The sequence below is a fragment of the Mustela nivalis genome (genome assembly GCF_964662115.1).
Source record: "Mustela nivalis genome assembly, chromosome: 18".
NCBI classification, from domain to species: Eukaryota; Metazoa; Chordata; class Mammalia; order Carnivora; family Mustelidae; genus Mustela; species Mustela nivalis.
The window spans coordinates 34,167,306-34,186,719 of NC_139037.1; the positions used below are offsets into that span (position 1 = coordinate 34,167,306).

Consider the following 19,414-nt stretch of genomic DNA (forward strand, 5'->3'; position numbering starts at 1 on the left):
CCATTCTGATGAAAATCCAGAGCAAAAGAGATTAAGATATTGTTATCCCTAATTTGCCAGCCCATGATTTGTGAGCCATGAAATGGGGAAAAAAAATGTTCTTGTAAAAACTCCAACTGTGCCATTATTTTTCATCTCGACAAATATAATTCCCAGAGATATAATGATTCAGAGCCAAGGCAACATCTCATCCTAAACCCTATACTTCTCTTTTGTTCTTAAGGTGTTTAGTGTGATTGCCATGTTTAATGTAATGAAGTTTTCGATTGCAATCTTGCCTTTCTCTGTCAAAGCCATGGCCGAAGCCAATGTCTCTCTGAGGAGAATGAAGGTATAACTAATGCTGGGTGAGTAGGGAAGAGAGATCTCACTTTTGGGTGGGAAAATTCTCAGATATGGGGAAGCTGTGTCAGTCCATTGGAGGGCTGGGTCACTGGTTTGAAGAACATTGGAAGAAGACCCTGCATTCAGAGTTGGATCAATAAATGTGCATCAAAGGATATATAAGGAGAGCTTGATAAGGTGGTCTGCCCTTTTAGTAAAAATGAAATAGAATATCCATACATAGAGATGATGTTCCTGAACCTCTTTTTCCAAGCTATAAATCTTAAGTTGTCCCAGGAATGGGGCTAAGTTTGCACTGAGCCATCCTCCTCCCCTTTACCTTCCTGGTTTGTCCTATGATGGGTGTGGTGAGGGTAGTGATAAAGAGGGTGGTGGGGCACCACATTTATATATTTAGTTACTTTATTCATTCATTCAGTCAGTCAGTCATCAGAGATCTACTGTGTCCTTCCTGTATATAAGGCATTGTGGTAAATGAAAATAAGAGGAAGAGAGAGTTTTTACTCTCAAGAGCCTCCCAGACTACTGAAGGACCAGGTATCCCAGGAACTGATGTATGCACTAAGGATACGTGACCCGTGTAAAGGGTGTATAAAGTGGTTTTGAAGTTCAGGCAAGGGAAGGAAAAGGAGGAGGGTGTTTCAGACATGTGTGAATTAATTGAACAATTTTTTTTTTTTTTTTCACTCAGGCCAGCAATCTGGAAGTCCTCTTAGGCATCTGAGGTGCCTTTATTCATCCCTCTTCTCCCTTACTATCTACATTCAACTAATCAAGAGCCCTGTTGGGTCGCCTTTTGCTCACTGTATTTCCTCAATTTTAAGAGTGCTGTTTGTAAGACTGGGTTGGAAGGTGGCACTGTTGACTCATCACTTCTTGAACAAAACAGAAGCATGAACACCATCATATTGATGCTATATATTATATCAGATGTCTTAGACTAGAGGAATAGTGCTATTTCTTGACTTCTCAACTTTTCCTCTGTCCCTACTGCCATCATGATCATTCAAGATCTTATCATCTCTCTTCTGAATCAACACAGTGACTTAGGAACCTATCTTCTTTTCCCCTTATCACACTCAGCCCCCCGAGAGCTGTTAAAATATTGGTCTGACCACTGATATTCACCTGCTTGAAAACCTTGAGTCCTTGTTCTCTCTAGGACTGAGACTGGGCCTTCCATCAGCAGGTCCTTAGTTATGTCTCCACCTGATTTCCTATACCCTTCCTATCTTGAGCTCTGTCATAACCCTGAATTGGTTGTTTCATGCCCCCACCCCAATAAACTGTGGTGTTGCATGCTTCCTTGCCTTTACTAATGCAATGTACTCTGTTAAAAAGTTTCCATCTCCTCTTCCCTCCCTCATCTTTGCCTGTACAGCACCTATCCAGATTCAGCTTTGGCTCAAATACATGGCCTTCAGGATGGGGAGTAGAGTTCCCTTCTCTGGAAGTTACAGTGTTTTGTTCTTGTTACATTTCCCTGAAATGTCTAATTATGTTCCCATCTTCCCCTAGACAGTAATCTCTTCAAGACCAGGAATCTTGTCTTATCCATAATTGTATTTCTGCTGTTTACCCCAGAATGACAGAGGGTAGGCACTTGGCAAATGTTTTATTAAACGGAGCTGAGTGGGAACTTAGGAAGAAGACACAGTAGAGGCTGAGCATGTGACCTTGGTGTCATAAGCATCAGTGCCAGGTAATGAAGCCTACCATCCAAAGCTGGCAAAAACTTATTACCTTGGGCATGAAGAAGATATGTACTTGATATTAGCATTCTCCAATGTGGGTGACCCACATAGACCTTGTGGTTGAAGAGACATGCTGTCCTAGATAGCATGAGCTAGTAGACTATTTCTGCTCCAGCTTCTCGTAGGGGAAATATCTTCAGGATGTCTTCTCTGAATGTCCTAAGTAAAATTGCCAAGATTATGATTTGGGGTCATCAGAAGATATATTGGGATGGTTCTTGCAAATGGATAATGTTTGCCCAGTTAATTTTGTCTCTTTAATCTTAGAAAATTCTCATAGATAAAAGCCCCCCATCTTACATCACCCAACCAGAAGACCCAGATACTGTCTTGCTTTTAGCAAATGCCACCTTGACATGGGATCAAGAAACCAGCATAAAAAGTGACCTAAGGAAAGTGCAGAACCAAAAACATTGTCTCAAGAAACAGAGGCTAGAGGCCTACAGTTTGGGTTCATCAGCCCACGGAGTTCCTGGCCCAGAGGAGCAAAGTGGTAGCCCCTCAAAATTTGTTCTGCACAATATAAACTTTGTGGTGAGAAAGGTGAGTATGTGTTCTACAGGGGTGGCTTCCATCTTTCCTCCTTGTATCACACAGCTATGGTCTTATCAAGGCCTAACATAATTCCGTTTGAACTGGGGGTGGTGATGGTGGTGGGAGGATGTAGCTAAGTTGTTTTCTTTCCCCAGTTTTAGAATTATGTACATGGTTAATGGAGACATTTTCTTCGAGCTGAAAGAAGATTGTGGTTATGTTAGGACTGATCTTCACACGCCAAAGGAGCCAGTTTTAATGTTGAATGAATAATCCATTTCAGGTGGCTAGGCTCAAAATGACTATCTTTTATAAATCTTTTTGGATTTGTTCTTAATTTCACAATGGAGTACTATGATGGATAATAACCGACAATTAAGAGCACTTACTATTTACCAGGTGCATAATTAATTCATTTAACCACCCCAATAACCTAAGAGGTAGGTACTGTAGCTACTCCCACTTGATGGTTGAGAAACCTGACACACAGGGAGGTTAAATCACTCACCCAAGACCACACTGCTAGCAAGTGGCTTCACACCGAGGGCACCTGGCCCCAGAATCTATGATCTTCAACAACACACTTGTTAAAAGCAAATGAGATCAACAAGCAACCAGGAAAAGAAGCCAGGCAATCTATTGGCTGCTCCCCTTCAGGATTGGGGAATAGAGTCTTTAGACAAAGCTCTGCATTTACAGAATGTGTGGCCTTCTACATGTGGTTCTCTTGCATGGGAACTCAGCAGCAGTGCTCTGGGGATGGCAGTGTTTGTTGATTTTGCTGCAGAGGGCTCAGCATTAATCTTGTGCCTAATATTTTATTTTATTATTTTTTCGGTATTATTTTTTTAAATTAACATATAATGTATGGGTACAGGACTGTGAATCATCAGGCTTACACATTTCACAGCACTTGCCATAATCTTGTGCCTAGTATTTTAATCTCCCATGTCGTTGACTCACTCTTTTGCCATGTGAGCACTATAGAAGGAGAGGTTCCTATTTTTCCTATTTATTATGTGATGCTAAGTTCAATAGCTGGCGTAGGGTGGTACTTCTTGTCGTTAACAAGACTGTCTGCCATGTATTTGTTGGAAATGGTATTTGTTTGGCTGAGTGCAATTGAGCTAGGTTCTCAGATAAGTCCTGCTGGGTGCAAACCATTTTGCTTTCTCATTCCCTTCCCCTGCCTGTGATGTGCAGCACCTGGATTGCTCTAACCATGCCTTTAGAGTTGCTCCAGAGAGGCCTCAGTGAAGTATTCTTGTGTTTTAAAGAAGCTGCCTTTTACCCTCCTCATTGCTTTCTTCCTTCTCATTATGTTGGTGACTCTTGGGCTTGTGCATCAAGGACAGGGTCAATGTTTTCTGAAACAAGGGGGCAACACAGCATCGTGTGGATTAAGGGTATGCCTCTGGAACCTGGTGTGCGTGTGTTCCGGTTCCAGCCACTTGTAGCTGTGTGACTTTGTATATACCACATAACCTCTTAGAACCTCTCCTCCTTTACCTGCTCAATGGACATTTTAATAATAATAGCACTTTATAGGCTGGGTGTGAGAATTGAGAGATATCATACAAAAACACTAAGCCAATAGTAAGTCTCAACTGATGTTAGCTGTTGTTGCCTTTTTCCTCTCACAACCAAGTCCTTCTTAAGAGCAGCCCTTAAATATCTTAAATTCAGAGCATCCATATTTTCCCAAATTTAGTTCCAGGATTCCATTGGGCTATAGTCTCCTTGATGTCAGGCATGTATCTGTCTCATTCACAGCTGTGACCTGGCACCAAAGCAGGTGCCTGGCACAGTATAGGTCCCAAGACTCTCTTCGGAATGAACAAATGAATAATTGGAAATCCTGGGGGTGCAGGCCACGTGGATTTTCTCCTGAAGACAAGGATGACTCTGGAAGCCTCAGACCTGGCCCCAGAGAGTGGACAGAACTCGAAAGAGAGCCAAATGCCTAGAAGCTGAATCCATCCTTGTGGTCTCTTTGTCCCAAAGTCTTTGAAGAGTCCCAGTTCTTTGAAGTCCTTCTAATGGGATTAAAATGGATGAGCTTCGCTGAGTTGAAGCTTCAGTGACAGTGTGAACTCCATAAGGCAGGGATCCCATCTGCCTAGATTACTACTTTATGCCCAGTGCCTAGCATGATGCCTGGTGTTCTATAAAGACTTGTCAAAGAAATTCATGATGACAAGAAGCAGTCTTCACGTGCTGGGGGTGGCAGGCAGGACCCTTCTGGTCTATATCAGATGGGAAAGGAGAAATATTTAGCTCCAAGAAGACCATCTTTTCTCTAAGGGGTCCCTGAAAGCAGGTCTTAATGAGAATGCTCTTAGATGTTCCAACGGCAGCATTACAATATTCACTTGAATACAAGAGTGGGCACATGTCAGCCTAAAAGTCTCTGTATGGACTCTCACTCTGCCTGCAGTAGTTTCCCCCCAGATATTATATGGTTCACTCCTTCACCTCCTTCATGTCTTACTCAAATGGCATCTGTAGCAGATACTACCGGTGACCCATCCATGTGCCCTGGCCATCTTCCAACTGCTGGATCTGTATCTGTGCCCTAGGGCCCTCCCCACCACCCACAAAGCAACAGGACATCCACAGCCAAGGGAGCCATTCTCCAACACTCCCTCAGCCGCTGGGGGTAGAGAACCACCCTCAGTTTCCCAGGATTTCCCAGCAAGATTGAACTTCACTTGCCTCCCATGGGTGCTGACATAATAGTACACCCTTGATGGGCCACCTTCCCCTTCCCGTGGTACCTCCCAAACAAACTACCTTCACTCAAATCTTTTGATTCAGGGCCCATTTCTGGTAGAGCTCAAGCTAAGACATTTACTTTTTCAGTAAGGTTCCCTCCACCCTCATCTCCTCCGTATCTCCTCCCTGCTTCATGTGTTTCCATGGCCTGTCCCTAACATACTTCATACTCTACTTACTTATTGACTTTTGGTCCACCCAACTAAAACACAAGCTCCTTGAGGGCAGAGCCAAACTATTGTCTGTCATGTTCATTCCTGTATTGTGCTATTGCTAGTGTCCAGAACAGCACCTGGCACACAGCAGTCTCTTACAATGATTTGTGGTTGAATTAATAGATTAGTAGCTGTAGAATAACCCATTAACCCAATGTATTGGAATAGCATAACTGCTCAGTAATTTCAGATTATGCTTCGGTATGGTGGAAGGATACTTAAAAAATGACTTTTGAAAAACACTTGGCTCTCTGTATTTCAAAGGCTACCGTTGTCCCCCTGGGTTGTGCAGCCTTTAACTTCTATTAGATTTGCTTTCCTGGAGTGTGGTCAAGGGACAGTCCTCACGTCCAGGGCCTGTGTGTCCCAGACCAGCACAAGGCTGTTTCGCATCAGTGCTTGTACATGATTTCTGGAACTCCTCTGGGCACTCCGCTGTGTTGTGCCAAGGAAAGCACTTAATTAAGACTTAGGTTCCTGCCTTCTCCCAGGCTGCATATCAGGTTTGGGGTGTGAGACTGTATCTGCCATCTCTTAGAGCCGGCAGTGACCCCTTGCTTACCACCTGGCCTGGCTAGCACAGTTTGGGGGCAACACCTTTGGCCCAAGACCCTTTAAGAACTGGTGGAATGACTGTGTCTTTTTTCTGTTTCTCTGGTAGGGGAAGGTTTTGGGAATATGTGGGAATGTTGGAAGTGGAAAGAGCTCTCTCATTGCAGCTCTCCTAGGACAGGTAAGCTGTGAAGTTGGAGCACTGACATGAGTCAAATCGTCCCTTGCCTGCCCTGCCTGGGGCCCTTCAAGAACAGTGGACCCAGTGCCTGGGCTCAGCTGCACTGATGCTGTGCACACAGTTAACAGAGATTTCCAGGAAGTTAATGTGCTCAGTAGCTCCATGCCCCTTGTCCACGTGATACTGAGCTTTCCATACACTCTTGGGTTTGCCTCCCAAGGACATGTGTTGAACAATGACTGTTTCCTTGCCTAGAGTGCCATCTTTGTGAAAGGAAGAGACAAGTCATTAAGGACATGGTGTTTCCCATGACTTGAGACATTCTGATTAGAAAGGCCAGCAAGGTGGCTTTGCAGGGAGGGAGTGAGGCACCTGTGACTCACCATGACTCTAGATTATTTTTCCCCTTGTCTTTCTCCTTATCTCTAGTGTCTGCCCAGTGCACTGTCTTAGTCAGGCCTTCTTTGATGGAGTGGCTGAATGCATGCATCAACTAAAGCAGCAATGTGCCCTCAGCTTCTCTGCAGACCTCCTGGTAGGAAGAAGGAAGAGTGCAGGGTTCTTGTCCTCTGCTATTTCTAGCTGTGTGACCCCAGTGAAATGGCCAAGCCATTTATTGTATTCATAGGGCTCTAAATTGATACAGTTTCTCATCCCAAATGAATGAATATTAAGTCCTCTTTCTCCCCATTCTGCTGTCCCTAAAGAGAAGTTTGGATGCCTGTAGTAGGGAGAGGAGACACCTCTGAAAAAACAAGGATACTAGGTTCAGAAGAACCCACTAGACCAGTGACTTCTTTTGGCCTCAGTTAACTCATTTCTAGAACGAGCAACAACTCCTTCCCTGTCTGAAGGAAAATGTGGGGGCAGAATACAGTGAGTTCCTAAGGTCCCTTATGCTCTAGAATTCTCTGTGTGCATCTCTGTCATAACCCTAGAGTCAGCAGGTGTGTTCCAGGTGACCCATCCCAATTCTCTACTTAATAATAGGAATCTCTCCACAGCATCCACTAAGAAATGAGCCAGCTTCTGCTTGGATATCTTCGGCAATGGGGAGTTCATTATTTCATAGCCAGTTCCCTCTGGAGAGTTTTGATATATATGGAAGTGAAGTTTGCCTCCTTTTAACTTCTGCCCTTTGGTCTGCTCCTTTGGAATCTCTCAGAAAAAATAGAATCTATTTCCCATGTGACATTGGGAAGATCATATGCCTCACCATAGTCACTGGGATAGAGGCAGCAGGGTGACTTTTGAGTGGGCTGCCTGTGTTTACCACCTGTCTCAGCCCCATGCTCACTGTTTAACCTTGGATAAGTAACTAAGTCTCTCTGAACCCTGGTGTCTTCATCTGTAAAATGGAGGTTAGGAGGGTCATGGTGAAGGTTACACAAGATAATGTATCTAATAGTTATAAGGTAATTCCCAGGGCCAGTCATGGTGATTGGCATAGCCCCTATTCGAATATTTTGCTATTCTTTTTTTTTTTTTAAGATTTTATTTATTCATTTATTGGAGAGAGAGAGAGCACAAACAAGCAGAGAGAGAGAGAAGAGGAAGCAGGCTCCCCGCTGAGCAGAGAGCCCGATGCGGGGCTCGATCCCAGGACCCTGAGATCATGACCTGAGCCGAAGGCAGAGGCTTTAACCCACTGAGCCACCCAGGCGCCCCTATTCATTTTGCTTTTCTGATTACCATTCTTGTCATTATCATTTTCTCCAAGTCTAGTGTTCTCTGTCCCTTGGACCATTCTTGAGGTGAAATGGCATCACGTCCCTTGACCTTGGCTATCTTTCTTCATATCCACGACACATTGCCACTGCTCATCCTCCCTGAGCACCACAAATCCCGTCCCCTGACAACTTTGAACAGGGCATCATCACTAGTGTCCACTGTTAACCTGTTAGATACCCACCACGCGGGATCATCCTAAGTGAACTTAATGTACTCAGGGTCACACACTAGAGCTCATGCAAGTTTCTAGCTGGATTGCTCGATATGCCCCATGAAACTGGATTTTCCACTCCCCTTGAAGAATGGGACGTTCTGGCTGCGCCGAGCCTGCATCCTTGTACCAGGCCCCGCACCCATTGTGCCACTGAGTTGAGGCTGCTTTCTTGAGACAGGGCATGCCAGGACCACCATCCACAGCCATACAGGCTGTATATCCGGCCCCTGGGGCCTGGATGAGGAGGGTAGAATCCAGCTGGTGCACCTGGAGGAAAAGGGAGCCCTTGTGATGGGTCCTCTCAGAGGGCATTTTGTTCTGGTGGTACAGATTTGCCATGCGGTCTCTCCAGCCTGCCGTAGAGCTCACCATTGCCTCTTCTGTGACATTTCTGCCTGGCTGCTCATAGATTTTTGACCTTTGTGACCATCAGACTACCATTGTGCTGTGCAGTGTGGGTCAAGACATCTTGTTGACCCTCTTGCACCATCATAGCTAATTTTCATGGAATAAGTGGGTGGCAAGGGTGCAGTGGGCCCCGAAAGAGAGGTCTGTGGGGTTTTAGCTTCTGAAGGTCTTCCGGTATTTTGCTCCAGATGCAGTTACAGCAAGGGATCGTGGCAGTCAATGGGACTGTGGCCTATGTTTCCCAGCAAGCCTGGATCTTTCATGGAAATGTGAGAGAAAACATACTCTTTGGAGAAAAGTATGATCACCAAAGGTAATATTAACTTTGAAATGAGGAGGCGCTTTAGTATTTGGTAGCTTCTGCTCTAGATGCTGATGCCATTTGTAATGCTTGTTGAGTGGGTTTCTTTAATGAATTCTGATTAAACATTTGTCAGATCCAAATGGGTGTTGGTTTTTCTCTTCCTGACCCGAGAGTTCAGGAGAGGCGCCTTCTGCAGACCTGTGATCACACTCTAAGAAATGGGTGGAATTGGCACTTCATTCCCAGTGCAGAGTAGCATATGTTCTGAGGTTCTCTGTAACAGTGCATATGTTGTCTGACTGGAGAAAGATATATCTGGCAATTTTGCTTTAGGCCAAGTAATCAAAACTGCTTGAAATCATGAGCAGCAGGTATGCAAACTAATCAGCCCTGACATTATTAATTGACATCAGATCTATAAGGACATATTCTCATTAATATACTCAAAATGATCTAATGGAAGAAAAACAAAGTTTAAGTCATAATTTTTGGATATACTTGGGATCATTATTTTAAGCACTGGAAAGTAATAGCTTTCTATGATTCTTCTCTGGATTTGGTATGCTGCCATGTACCTTCTCTCATTAGAGTTCTATAAACATCTATTTAGGGAGATCCTAGCATCATATCCCCATTTTTTAGACGAAAAGGCTGAAGCTCAGAAGGGGAATTGACTTGCCCAAGGTCAAGGCTATTAAATGGCAAGGGTTGAGTCTTGAATGCCAGGCCAGCATCATTTGTTCTCACTGGAGCTTCCCAACATTGGGTCCCCCCAAGCATCTCTAAGCTCCCTGATGCTGAAGTAAGGACCAGTGGAATTGCTGCTTGTTTGTGTTTGTTTGTTTTAATTTGGCTGCCAGATCTCCAGTGATGATCTGGACTTTAGTATTTTATTGTCTGAACCCACAAACTGTCCTTGCTGGCTGACATTGGCCAGCATGTGTACCCCCAGCAAGGGGTCTATTACTTTCCCCCCTGCTCTTCCCTGGCCATGGCATCCTGTTGCTAGGAGGCTCAAGAGCAGCAGGAAGGTCTCATCAGTGCAGGAGTCCTTGGCTCAGTGTTTCCTGGCCTCCTCCCCAACCCACCTGGAATGGTTTCTCTTTCTGTAGTAGCCAGCTAGGAAAAAGGATTCCTACCTTCATCAGGCAGAATGTCAGGGCAAATATTTACCAAATACTTGGAATTTGCAGGGCCATGCAAGATGAGGGGAGAAGGAAGGGTGGTTTAGATGTGTCTTTGCCCCTGAGGTGTTCAAGTCTGGGGAAGGAGCTATAAGTGATATACAGAAGTAACAGTGTACCAAGAAGGAACGTGCCAAGTTCCAGGAGGCCCTGTTGGATTATTCAGAGGCAGAGAGATCATGAGAGGGAAGAGAGGTGTGTTGCTTAAATTGGGCCGGGCAGGGTGGATGCAGGCCCCCTTTGTGTGTGGCATCTATAGGGTGACCATGGTGGCTCTCAGGCCATAGGAAGCAAGAGAGTAGGAGGTAACTTAAGATGGCAGGGGTAGAAGTGGCAAAGGGATGAAGATGTGCTGAACACTCTGCATGTCATAGTTAAGGACTGACAAAGGTAATGATGTTAATAATAACCACCACTGATGGAGAACTTGAAGTGCACCAGGAATTGTGCAGTTGGCTTCAGATATGTGTTCTTGTTTTCTTTTCACAACCCAATGAGCGTTATGAGTCCAATTTATAGAGCGGAGAGTGAGGATCAGGGAAGTACATTCACTCGTCCAAGTGTTACCCAGCTGGATTCAAACCAGATTGTTCTGATTCCAAAGTTAATTTTTATTTATTTTTTATTTGAGTATAGTCAACACACACTGTTACATTAGTTTCAGGTGTAAGACATAGCGATTCAACTTCTCTATATGTTATGGTATGCTCACCCCAAGTGTACCTACCACCATCAGTTACCATACAACTCTATGACAATGTCATTGACTAGAAACCCTGTGTTGCACCTTTCATCCCCATGACTTAATCGTTCTGTAACCGGAAGCCTGTACCTCCCACCACCCCCTTTCACCCACTTTGCCCATTTCCTTCCCCCACCTGCAACCACCAATTTATTCTCTGTATTTATGGGTCTGACTCTTTTGGTTTGTTTACTCATTTGTTTTTTCAAATTGCATATATGAGTAAAACCATATGGTGTTTGTCTTTCTCAGTCTGACTTAGATCACTTAGTATAATCTCCTCTAGGCCCATCCATGTTGTTGGAAATGGCATGATCCCATCTTTTTAAGGTTATGTAATATTCTATCACATCACACACACACACATGTGTGTGTGTGTACGCACACACACACACACACACACACACAATCATATCTTCCTTATTCATCCATCTATCAGTGGACACTTAGGTTGCTTCTATATGTTAGCTATTGTATATGACGCTGCAATAAATATAGGTGTGCAAATATCTTTTGCAATTAGTGTCTGTGTTTTCTAAGGGTAAATACCCCATATTGGGATCACTGGATCATATGGTATTTCCATTTTCAATTTTTGAGGAAAAGCTATACCATTTTCCCGAGTGGCTGCACCGATTTGCGTTCCCACCAACAGCGTATGAGGGTTCCTTTTTCTTCACATCCTTTCCAACACTTATTATTTCTTGCCTTTTTGATTTTAGCCATTCTGATAGGTATGAGGTGATATCTCATTGTGGCTTTAATATGTCTGATGATTAATGATATTGAATGTCTTTTTAAGTGTCTGTTGTCCATCTGTATGTCTTTTTTTTTTTTTTTTTTTTTTAGAAAGATGTCTATTCAGGTCCTCTGCCTATTTTGTAATCACATTGATTTTTAGTATTGAATTGTGGAAGTGCTTTATAACATTTTGGATATGAACCCTTTATCAGATATATCATTTGCAAATATCTTTTCCCACTCTGTAGGTTGCCTTTTTGTTTTGTTGATGGTTTCCTTTGCTGTGCAAAGGTTGTTTGTTTGTTAGTGGGTCCAAATTCACAGCCCTGAGATCAAGACCTGAGAAAGATAAAGGATTGGATGCTTGACTGACTGAGCCATCCAGGCACCCCCCAAATTTTTTATTTTGATGGAGTCCCATTAATTTATTGTTGCTTTTGTTTCTCTTGCCTTAGGAGACATACTGCCAATATCAGAGAAATTACTACCCGTGTTCTCTTCTAGGATTTTTATAGCCTTAGGTCTTACATTTAGGTCTATGCTATTTGGAGTTTATTTTTGTGTATGGTGCTATAACCTGGCCCAGTTTCATTCTTTGCACTTAGCTGTCCAGTTTTCTCAGTACTGTTTTTTAAAAAAATATTTTATTTATTTATTTGAGAGAGTGAGGGGGGAGGAGAGAGAAAGCATGAGCAGGCTGAGGAGCAGAGGGAGAAGCAGACTTCCAGCTCAACAGGGAGCCTGATGCAGAGCTCCATCCTGGGGTTCTGGGATCATGACCTGAGCTGAAGGCAGATGCTTAACTGTTTGAGTCACCCAGGAGCCCTTCAGCACTATTTGCTGAAGAGACTGTCTTTTCCCATTATATATTCTTGCCTCCTTTGTCATAGATTAATTGACCCTTTAAGTATGGGTTTATTTCTGAGTGTTCTGTTTTGTTCTTTTGATCTATGTGTCTATTTTTGGGCCAGTACCAAGCTGTTTTGAATACTATAACTTTGTAGTATATCTTAAAATCTGGAATTGTGATACCTCCAGCTTTGTTTTTCTTTCTCAGGGTTGTTTGGGCTACTCGGGGTCTTTTGTATACAAAGACACAAATTTTAGTATCATTTGTTCTAGTTCTGTGAAAAATGGTTTGGTATTTTTGATAGTGATCACATTAAATCTATAGATTGCTTTGGATAGTGGGGACGTTTTTAATTCTTCCAATTCATGAGCACTGTATATATTTCCATTTATTTGTGTCATTTTCAGTTTCTTTCATCAGTGTTTTATAGTTTTCAGAGCACAGAACTTTCATCTCCTTGGTTAAGTTTATTCTAAGGTATTTTATTATTTTTTGGTGCCATTGTAGATAAAATTGTTTTCTTAATTTCTCTTTCTGCTAATTTCTTATGAATGTGTAGAAATGCTATCAATTTCTGGGTATTAATTTTTTATCCTGCAATTTCACAGAACTCATTTGTTACTTCTAGTAGTTTTTTGGTGGGGGTTTTTAGGATTTTCTATGTATAGTATCATGTCATCTACAAATAGTGACAGTTTAACTTCTTTGTCAATATGAATGCCTCATTTATTTTCTTGTCTGATTGTTGTGGCTAGAACTTCCGGTATTATGTTAAATGAAAGTAGCAAAAGTGGATGTCCTTGTCTCATTCCTGGTCTTAGAGGAAAACCTTTCAGTTTTTCACCATAAAGTATGATATTAGGTCACAGGTAGCTGGAGAGGCAGGCAGAGAGAGAGGAAGGAAAACAGGCTCCCTGCTGAGCAGAGAGCTGGACATGGGGCTCGATCCCAGGACCCTGAGATCATGACCCGAGCCGAAAGCAGAGGCTTTAACCCACTGAGACACCCAGGCACCCCACTCTCATATGGCTTGTATTATGTTGAAGTGCATTTCCTCTAAACCCAGTTTGTGGGGAGTTTTTATTTGACTGAGTGTTGAATTTTGTCAAATACTTTTTCTGGATCTATTGATCATCATATGATTTTCAGTTTTCATTTTGTTGATGTGATGTACCATGTTGACTGATTTACAAATACTAAACCATTCTTGCACTTCCAGAATAAATCCCACTTGATAATGGTGAATGATCCTTTTAATGAACTGTTAAATGGGGTTTGCTAATATTCTGAGCATTTGGGATCTGTGTTCATCAGGGATATTGGCCTATAGTTTTCTTTTCTTTTGTGGTGTCTTTGCCTGGTTTTGGTATCAGGGTACTGCTGGCTTCATAGAATGTATCTGGAAGCCTTCCTTCCTCTTCTACTTTTTGAAATAGTTTGAGGATAGGTATTAACTCTTCTTAAATGTTTGGCAGAATTCACCCGTGAATCCATCTGGTCCTAGACTTTTATTTTTTAGTAGGTTACTACCATTATTATTATCATTATTACTATTATTATTATTACTGGTTTAATTTTTTTATAGTAATTGGTATGTCAAAATTTTCTTTTTCTCCTTGATTTAGTCTTAGAAGATTATATGTTCCTAGAAATGTATTCATTTCTTCTAGGTTATCCAGTTTGTTGGCATGATTTTTTCATAGTATTCTCTTATAATATCTTGTATTTCTGTGGTGTCAGTTGTTACTTCTCTTTCACTTCTGATTTTATTTTTGGGGTCCTTTCTTTTTCTTTGTGAATCTGGCTATTTATCACTTTTATATATCTTTTCAAAGAACCCACTTGTGGTTTCATTGATTTTTTTTTTCTGATTTGTTTTCATCTCTATGTCATTTATTTCTGCTCTAATCTTTATTATTATTTTCCTTCTACTCATCTTGGGCTTTGTTCTTTTTCTGGTTACTTTGAAGTGTAAGGTTAGATTGTTTATTTCAGCTTTTTCTTCTTTCTTTAAACTACTTTTGCTGTGTCCCAGAGATTCTGAACCTTGGTGTTTTCATTTTCATTTGTCTCCATGTATTTTTTTTTAAAATTTCTTCTTTGATTTGTTGTTAAGTATCATGCTGTTTAGACTCCATGTGTTTGTGTTTTTCCCACTTTTTTTCCTTGTGATTGATCTCTAGTTGTATTACTGTTGTGATCAGAAAAAATGCATTCTATGATTTTGTTCTTCTTAAATTTATTGAGGATTGCTTTGTGGCCTAACATGTGACATATTCTGGAGAATGTTTTGTGTGCACTTGAAAAGAATGTGTATTTTCTTGTTTTTCTATGGAATGTTCTTTATATATCTGTCTATCCAATCAGATGCATCATTCAAAGACACTTTTCTTATTGATTTTCTGTCTAAATGATCTATCCGTTGATGTACATGGGCAGTTGAAGTCTTTTACCATTATTTAATACCATCAATTTCTCTCTTTACATTCATTAATATTTGCTCTATGTACTTAGGTGCTCTGATGTTGGGTGCATAGATACTTACAATTGCTTTATCCTCTAACTGGGTTGATATCTTTATCATTTTATAATGCCCTTCTTTGTCTCTTGTTATACAGTCTTTGCTTTAAAGTCTATTTTGTCTAATGTAAATATTGTTAACCTTGCCAAAGCCCCCAGTCTTAACCACCATATATACCACTCCTGAAGTTGGTGTATGGGTGTGATGCTCCAGGATGTTAAGTGCTGCCAGGGGTCAGCATGCCATTTGAAGGGCAGCTACCTATGATCTGCCTGCTCACTCTCTTGTTGGTGCCCTTTGTTGGGGAAGTCTCAGTTGTGAGGCTTGTCCACTCTCATGCATTGAGAAGAGAGGATCCCAATGATGCTGATAATGCTGATGATATCAATCAGCTAATCAATCAATCAATTAATTACTCAGCTAATAAAGTGGAAGCAGGCAGCCTGTCAAGTGGGACAGAAACCTAGGGTCCAGTGATGGGAACTGACTGTGCCTTGCATAGGGCATGACCTTGAACTGATACCAGGAACATCAGGGAAATCAGAGCAGGAACTAACTTCTGAAGCAATGTGGTCCCCTGAGAAAGATTCTATCTATGGTGGAAGCCATCTGAATGGGAATGAGGTAGAGAGAAAGCCAAGGGAGGAGGGTGTGGAATTCTCCCATAGCTTGAGGCCTGAGCATTTTTGAGTTCATACCCACTAACTTATTGACTTTCTTGGATTCCTTGCTGTCAAAATTTTCATAGAGTGAGACTGGAGTCATGCCTGGTAGGTCATGGGTACCCCAGTTTTGTTGTCCTTTGCAGGATGAGGTGCTGATCCTGGCAGCATGGGTGCTGAGAGTTGGTTAGGGTCTTGCCCATTAGACTCCCTACAGACTGGCCCAGTGCTAGACAGTTGGCAATGCTAAGGGATAAAACCAAGAAGCTAGGAGATCCAAGGAACTGAGATCCTATTCCTTCCTGGCTTCTCTTCCTCAGGCAGTATTCTCTATGCCCAGTGTACTCAGGTGTCTCAGGGGGAGAAAACCCTGCTCTCTCCAACCTGGTAGGAGTGACTGTTGGATAGAGGAGAATCCTGGAGCAGAGGTCAGAGTCATCACTGGTAATCATCCCAGCACCCTGCTGTTACCCTCTACCCACACACATTTCTCCATTTATGGTCTTGCATCTTCTGGGAAGCCTCCCACAGTGACCGCAGCTCATACTGGTCACTCCCTTCTTTGACTCCCAAGAGCAGTGCTAGCAGTTGGCATCCCCAGTCTTCCCTTCAGAGGTTTCATGTACATTGAATCATCTTCCTCTCAGGGCAGAAAACCTGTGAGGGAAGGAGCCATCCGTAAGTAAACTCTGCATCAGATGTGCGGGGAAGGCCTAGGGGTCAAGGAGAAGCTGCATTTAGACATCAAAGATGAAGCAACTGACCAACTCCTTGTCTTACTTCAGTGATACATTTCCAGGCAATCCAGGGAAGCAATGGGATCTTTTGTCACCATGCTGACTTATGTTATTTGTGTCCACAGGTATCAGCACACGGTTCGTGTCTGTGCCCTTCAGGAAGACCTGAGCAGCCTTCCTTATGGAGACCTGACTGAGGTGAGCAGAGCTAGGAGCTCAGCTGCACAGTAGCAACATGGCAGCTTGGCTGCCCAGGTTGAAAGGGCTGAGGCTGGCAGGCCCTGGTTCCATCCACATTTGGATGCTCTGAAGGACAGAAATGTCCCAGGAAGTGTGGGAAAAGCCAAGTTCTACCACCCTGAATTCCTCATCTGGGTTTATTCTTGGGGGAATATTAACAATGGTTATGGTACCAACTCTACCTGTGTTGGGTTCAGTGTGGTAACTCTTGGAGCCATTCCCAAACCACCTGTTAACTTAGAGAAGGTTTCTGGTTAAATCTGCTTCCATAGCTTATGGACTGGCTCTGTCTTCCAAAGACAGAGGTCCGGGGATGCTGCATTGTAACTGGTCTCTAGGGCTCCTTCTTGCCTTGTTTGCTCTGCCCTCCTAACACTGCTCTCAGCTGCTTGTCCAAAAACCTGCCTGGGTCCAGGGTTGAGCCTGCCAACTCAGGTGACTCAGGGAAGGAGGTCATCATGCCATCTTTCTGTTTGCCCATCCCAGTGTGCACTCTGTTGAGTCTTCGGTTTTGCCCAAAAGCAAAGTAGGAGACCAGAGAGCTAAAGACTCTTGAAGAAAGATGAGTTCAGAAAACATTGCCTTTCTCTGCTAGGGCCCTCAATGTGCCTGTGTCAAGGAATTGGATACCACAGCCATCATGGTCTGGCATTCAAGATCTCTCTTGCTGCAGCCCTGGCCCACCTCCCCAGGGTTTGCTTCTACTCATCCTTACTTGCCTAAGTGTACACTTGCCTTCCAACCTCCAGACCTCTGTTCTTGCCATTGTTACCACCTTTCAAGTTCAAACCACAAATCTACCCCCTTGAGGGAGACTTTCCTGAATCCCACAGTCTGCAGTGGTTTGCTCCAGAATACTTGGCTTATGCTTCTCAGTTTCTGCCAATATGTGAGCTCCCAGTAGTTAGGGAATTTATTTTTTTTTTTGTCCAGCTTCGTGTGTCCTTCCCCGGTGCTCACCCCCGTGCCTGGCTGAACATAATGGGGACCTACTTTGGGGTCAGTTGGACAGAAGAACCTAAAGTAGGCTATCTAGATTTTCATCCTTTCTACAAATGCTTACTGAGCACCTGCTCTGTGTCAGGTGTGATGCCAGGCCTTAGGGATAGAGTGTTAAATACAGTAGACATGCCTTCCATCTTTGTAGAGCTTAAAGGTCCTAATGGAGGTGAGGAGTTGGTACACAAGCAAGCAAATTGAGAGCCTCCTTGTCCATTTGCTCCTAGGCTCTGCTCCCTCCTGTTCACCTGTCCACTCTGCCAGAGCTTCTGCTCAACAATTCCCTCTGATGTTGGTGGTTAAGACATAGCCCTTCTCTATGGGATATGCACTAAAATGAGTCTGTTGTGAGACAGGTCCCCCTCACTCAACACTGGAGTTTTTCCCTAGTTGCCGTTGCCCACCAGGCTGCCTACAGAAGTGAGTCTTTCACTTCCCAGGGCATCTGGTACAGTCAGGGGGTTCCTGTAGGGGGTGGAGGAACTGGAGTGTAGTAATGATCAGTTTGCAAAGGAGTCTTGAAGCTCTTGTTCCCTGAAGACTGCAGGGTGGAAATGGGGCCCAGTGATGGAGAGTAACATTGTTCCTGCCTACAGATTGGGGAGCGGGGCCTCAACCTCTCTGGGGGGCAGAGACAGAGGATCAGTCTGGCCCGCGCTGTCTACTCAAACCATGAAATCTACCTGCTGGATGACCCCCTGTCAGCAGTAGATGCCCACGTGGGGAAGCACGTTTTTGAAGAGTGCATTAAGAAGACACTCAAGGGGAAGACAATTGTCCTGGTGACGCACCAGCTGCAGGTAACTGGAACTGGCAGGGTTCATGAGGTCACAGGATGGGTGTGGTGTCTAATGCTCACAAGTCTCCTTTTCTGCCTAAACCTGTCCCATCCATGGCTGAGACAGGGTCAGGGTTGGAGGAAGCAAGATGTGTAGGTTACATTCATGATTCTCCCCAGCCATCCCAGCTTGCACAAAACCCTGCCTGCTCCTCTCTGGGCATAGACTCTAAATTTGGGTTCAGTGGGGCCAAGACCTTTCTTTCCACCAGAGGATAGACTCTCCAGAAGCAAATGATTCCTATCTATGGGGTGGACATGGGGCACTTCCTCCAGCTCTGGACCACTGATGGTGGTGAGGTGGGAAGCCAGGTAGAAAAAATTCAGTCCCCACCCTTCCTTCAGCAAGTGCTAGGTGGGCCCGAGGACAGAGTGCCTGGGAGGGGGGATAAGGGGCTCTGATGCTTTTGGCATCACTCACCAAGGGGAAAAGGCTGGAGACCAGGGCTTTTAGGCTAAGGCAAGACTCTTTTCCTTTCTCAGAGCCACTCTCTTAGGCTTAGGAACATGAATATTACTGAGGAGTTACTAAGCTTGCCCAGAGGGCTCAAGAATCAGGCAGGGTGGAGAGAGTGCTCACAGTGTCAGCTTCATCAAGAGCTCTGAACACCTGGTAGGAATACAAGGCTCCCCTGTACCCTGAGACAAACCAGATTTCCCCCTACCTCCATCTCCCCTCTTCACAGTGAGTCTGTAGAGGTGTGGGGAATGTGTCCATGTATATGTGTATGTATATACATGTGTGCGTCTGCTGCAAGGAGGGATCCCATGGGACTGACCTGCCTTGAGAGGACTGTTGGAGCAGAAGTCCTGTCTTCTTTCTTCTCGTGCCACCTGTGGGGAAAATATTCAACAGGGGCCTGGCCTGGGGGTAAGAGACAGACCTC

General features: G+C 43.7%; 1 protein-coding gene across 15 annotated transcripts in view; it reads left to right on the forward strand.

Annotated features, from left to right (window-relative positions):
* Positions 1-19,414, forward strand: part of ABCC12 (ATP binding cassette subfamily C member 12) — an 80,060-nt gene that overhangs the window by 29,529 nt on the left and 31,117 nt on the right. For 14 of the 15 annotated variants that reach the window (XR_014305672.1, XR_014305673.1, XR_014305674.1 and 11 more), the window contains 6 exons: positions 224-331; positions 2,367-2,642; positions 6,285-6,356; positions 8,898-9,022; positions 16,576-16,648; positions 18,286-18,489. Coding sequence is in view for 8 of the 15 variants with exons in the window: in XM_082711388.1 (XP_082567514.1) it covers positions 224-331; positions 2,367-2,642; positions 6,285-6,356; positions 8,898-9,022; positions 16,576-16,648; positions 18,286-18,489 (858 nt within the window). In the remaining 7 variants the exon portion in view is untranslated. Of the gene's footprint in view, positions 1-223; positions 332-2,366; positions 2,643-6,284; positions 6,357-7,593; positions 7,671-8,897; positions 9,023-16,575; positions 16,649-18,285; positions 18,490-19,414 lie in introns of those variants that run through there. The other variant, XM_082711387.1, reaches the window with a different exon arrangement.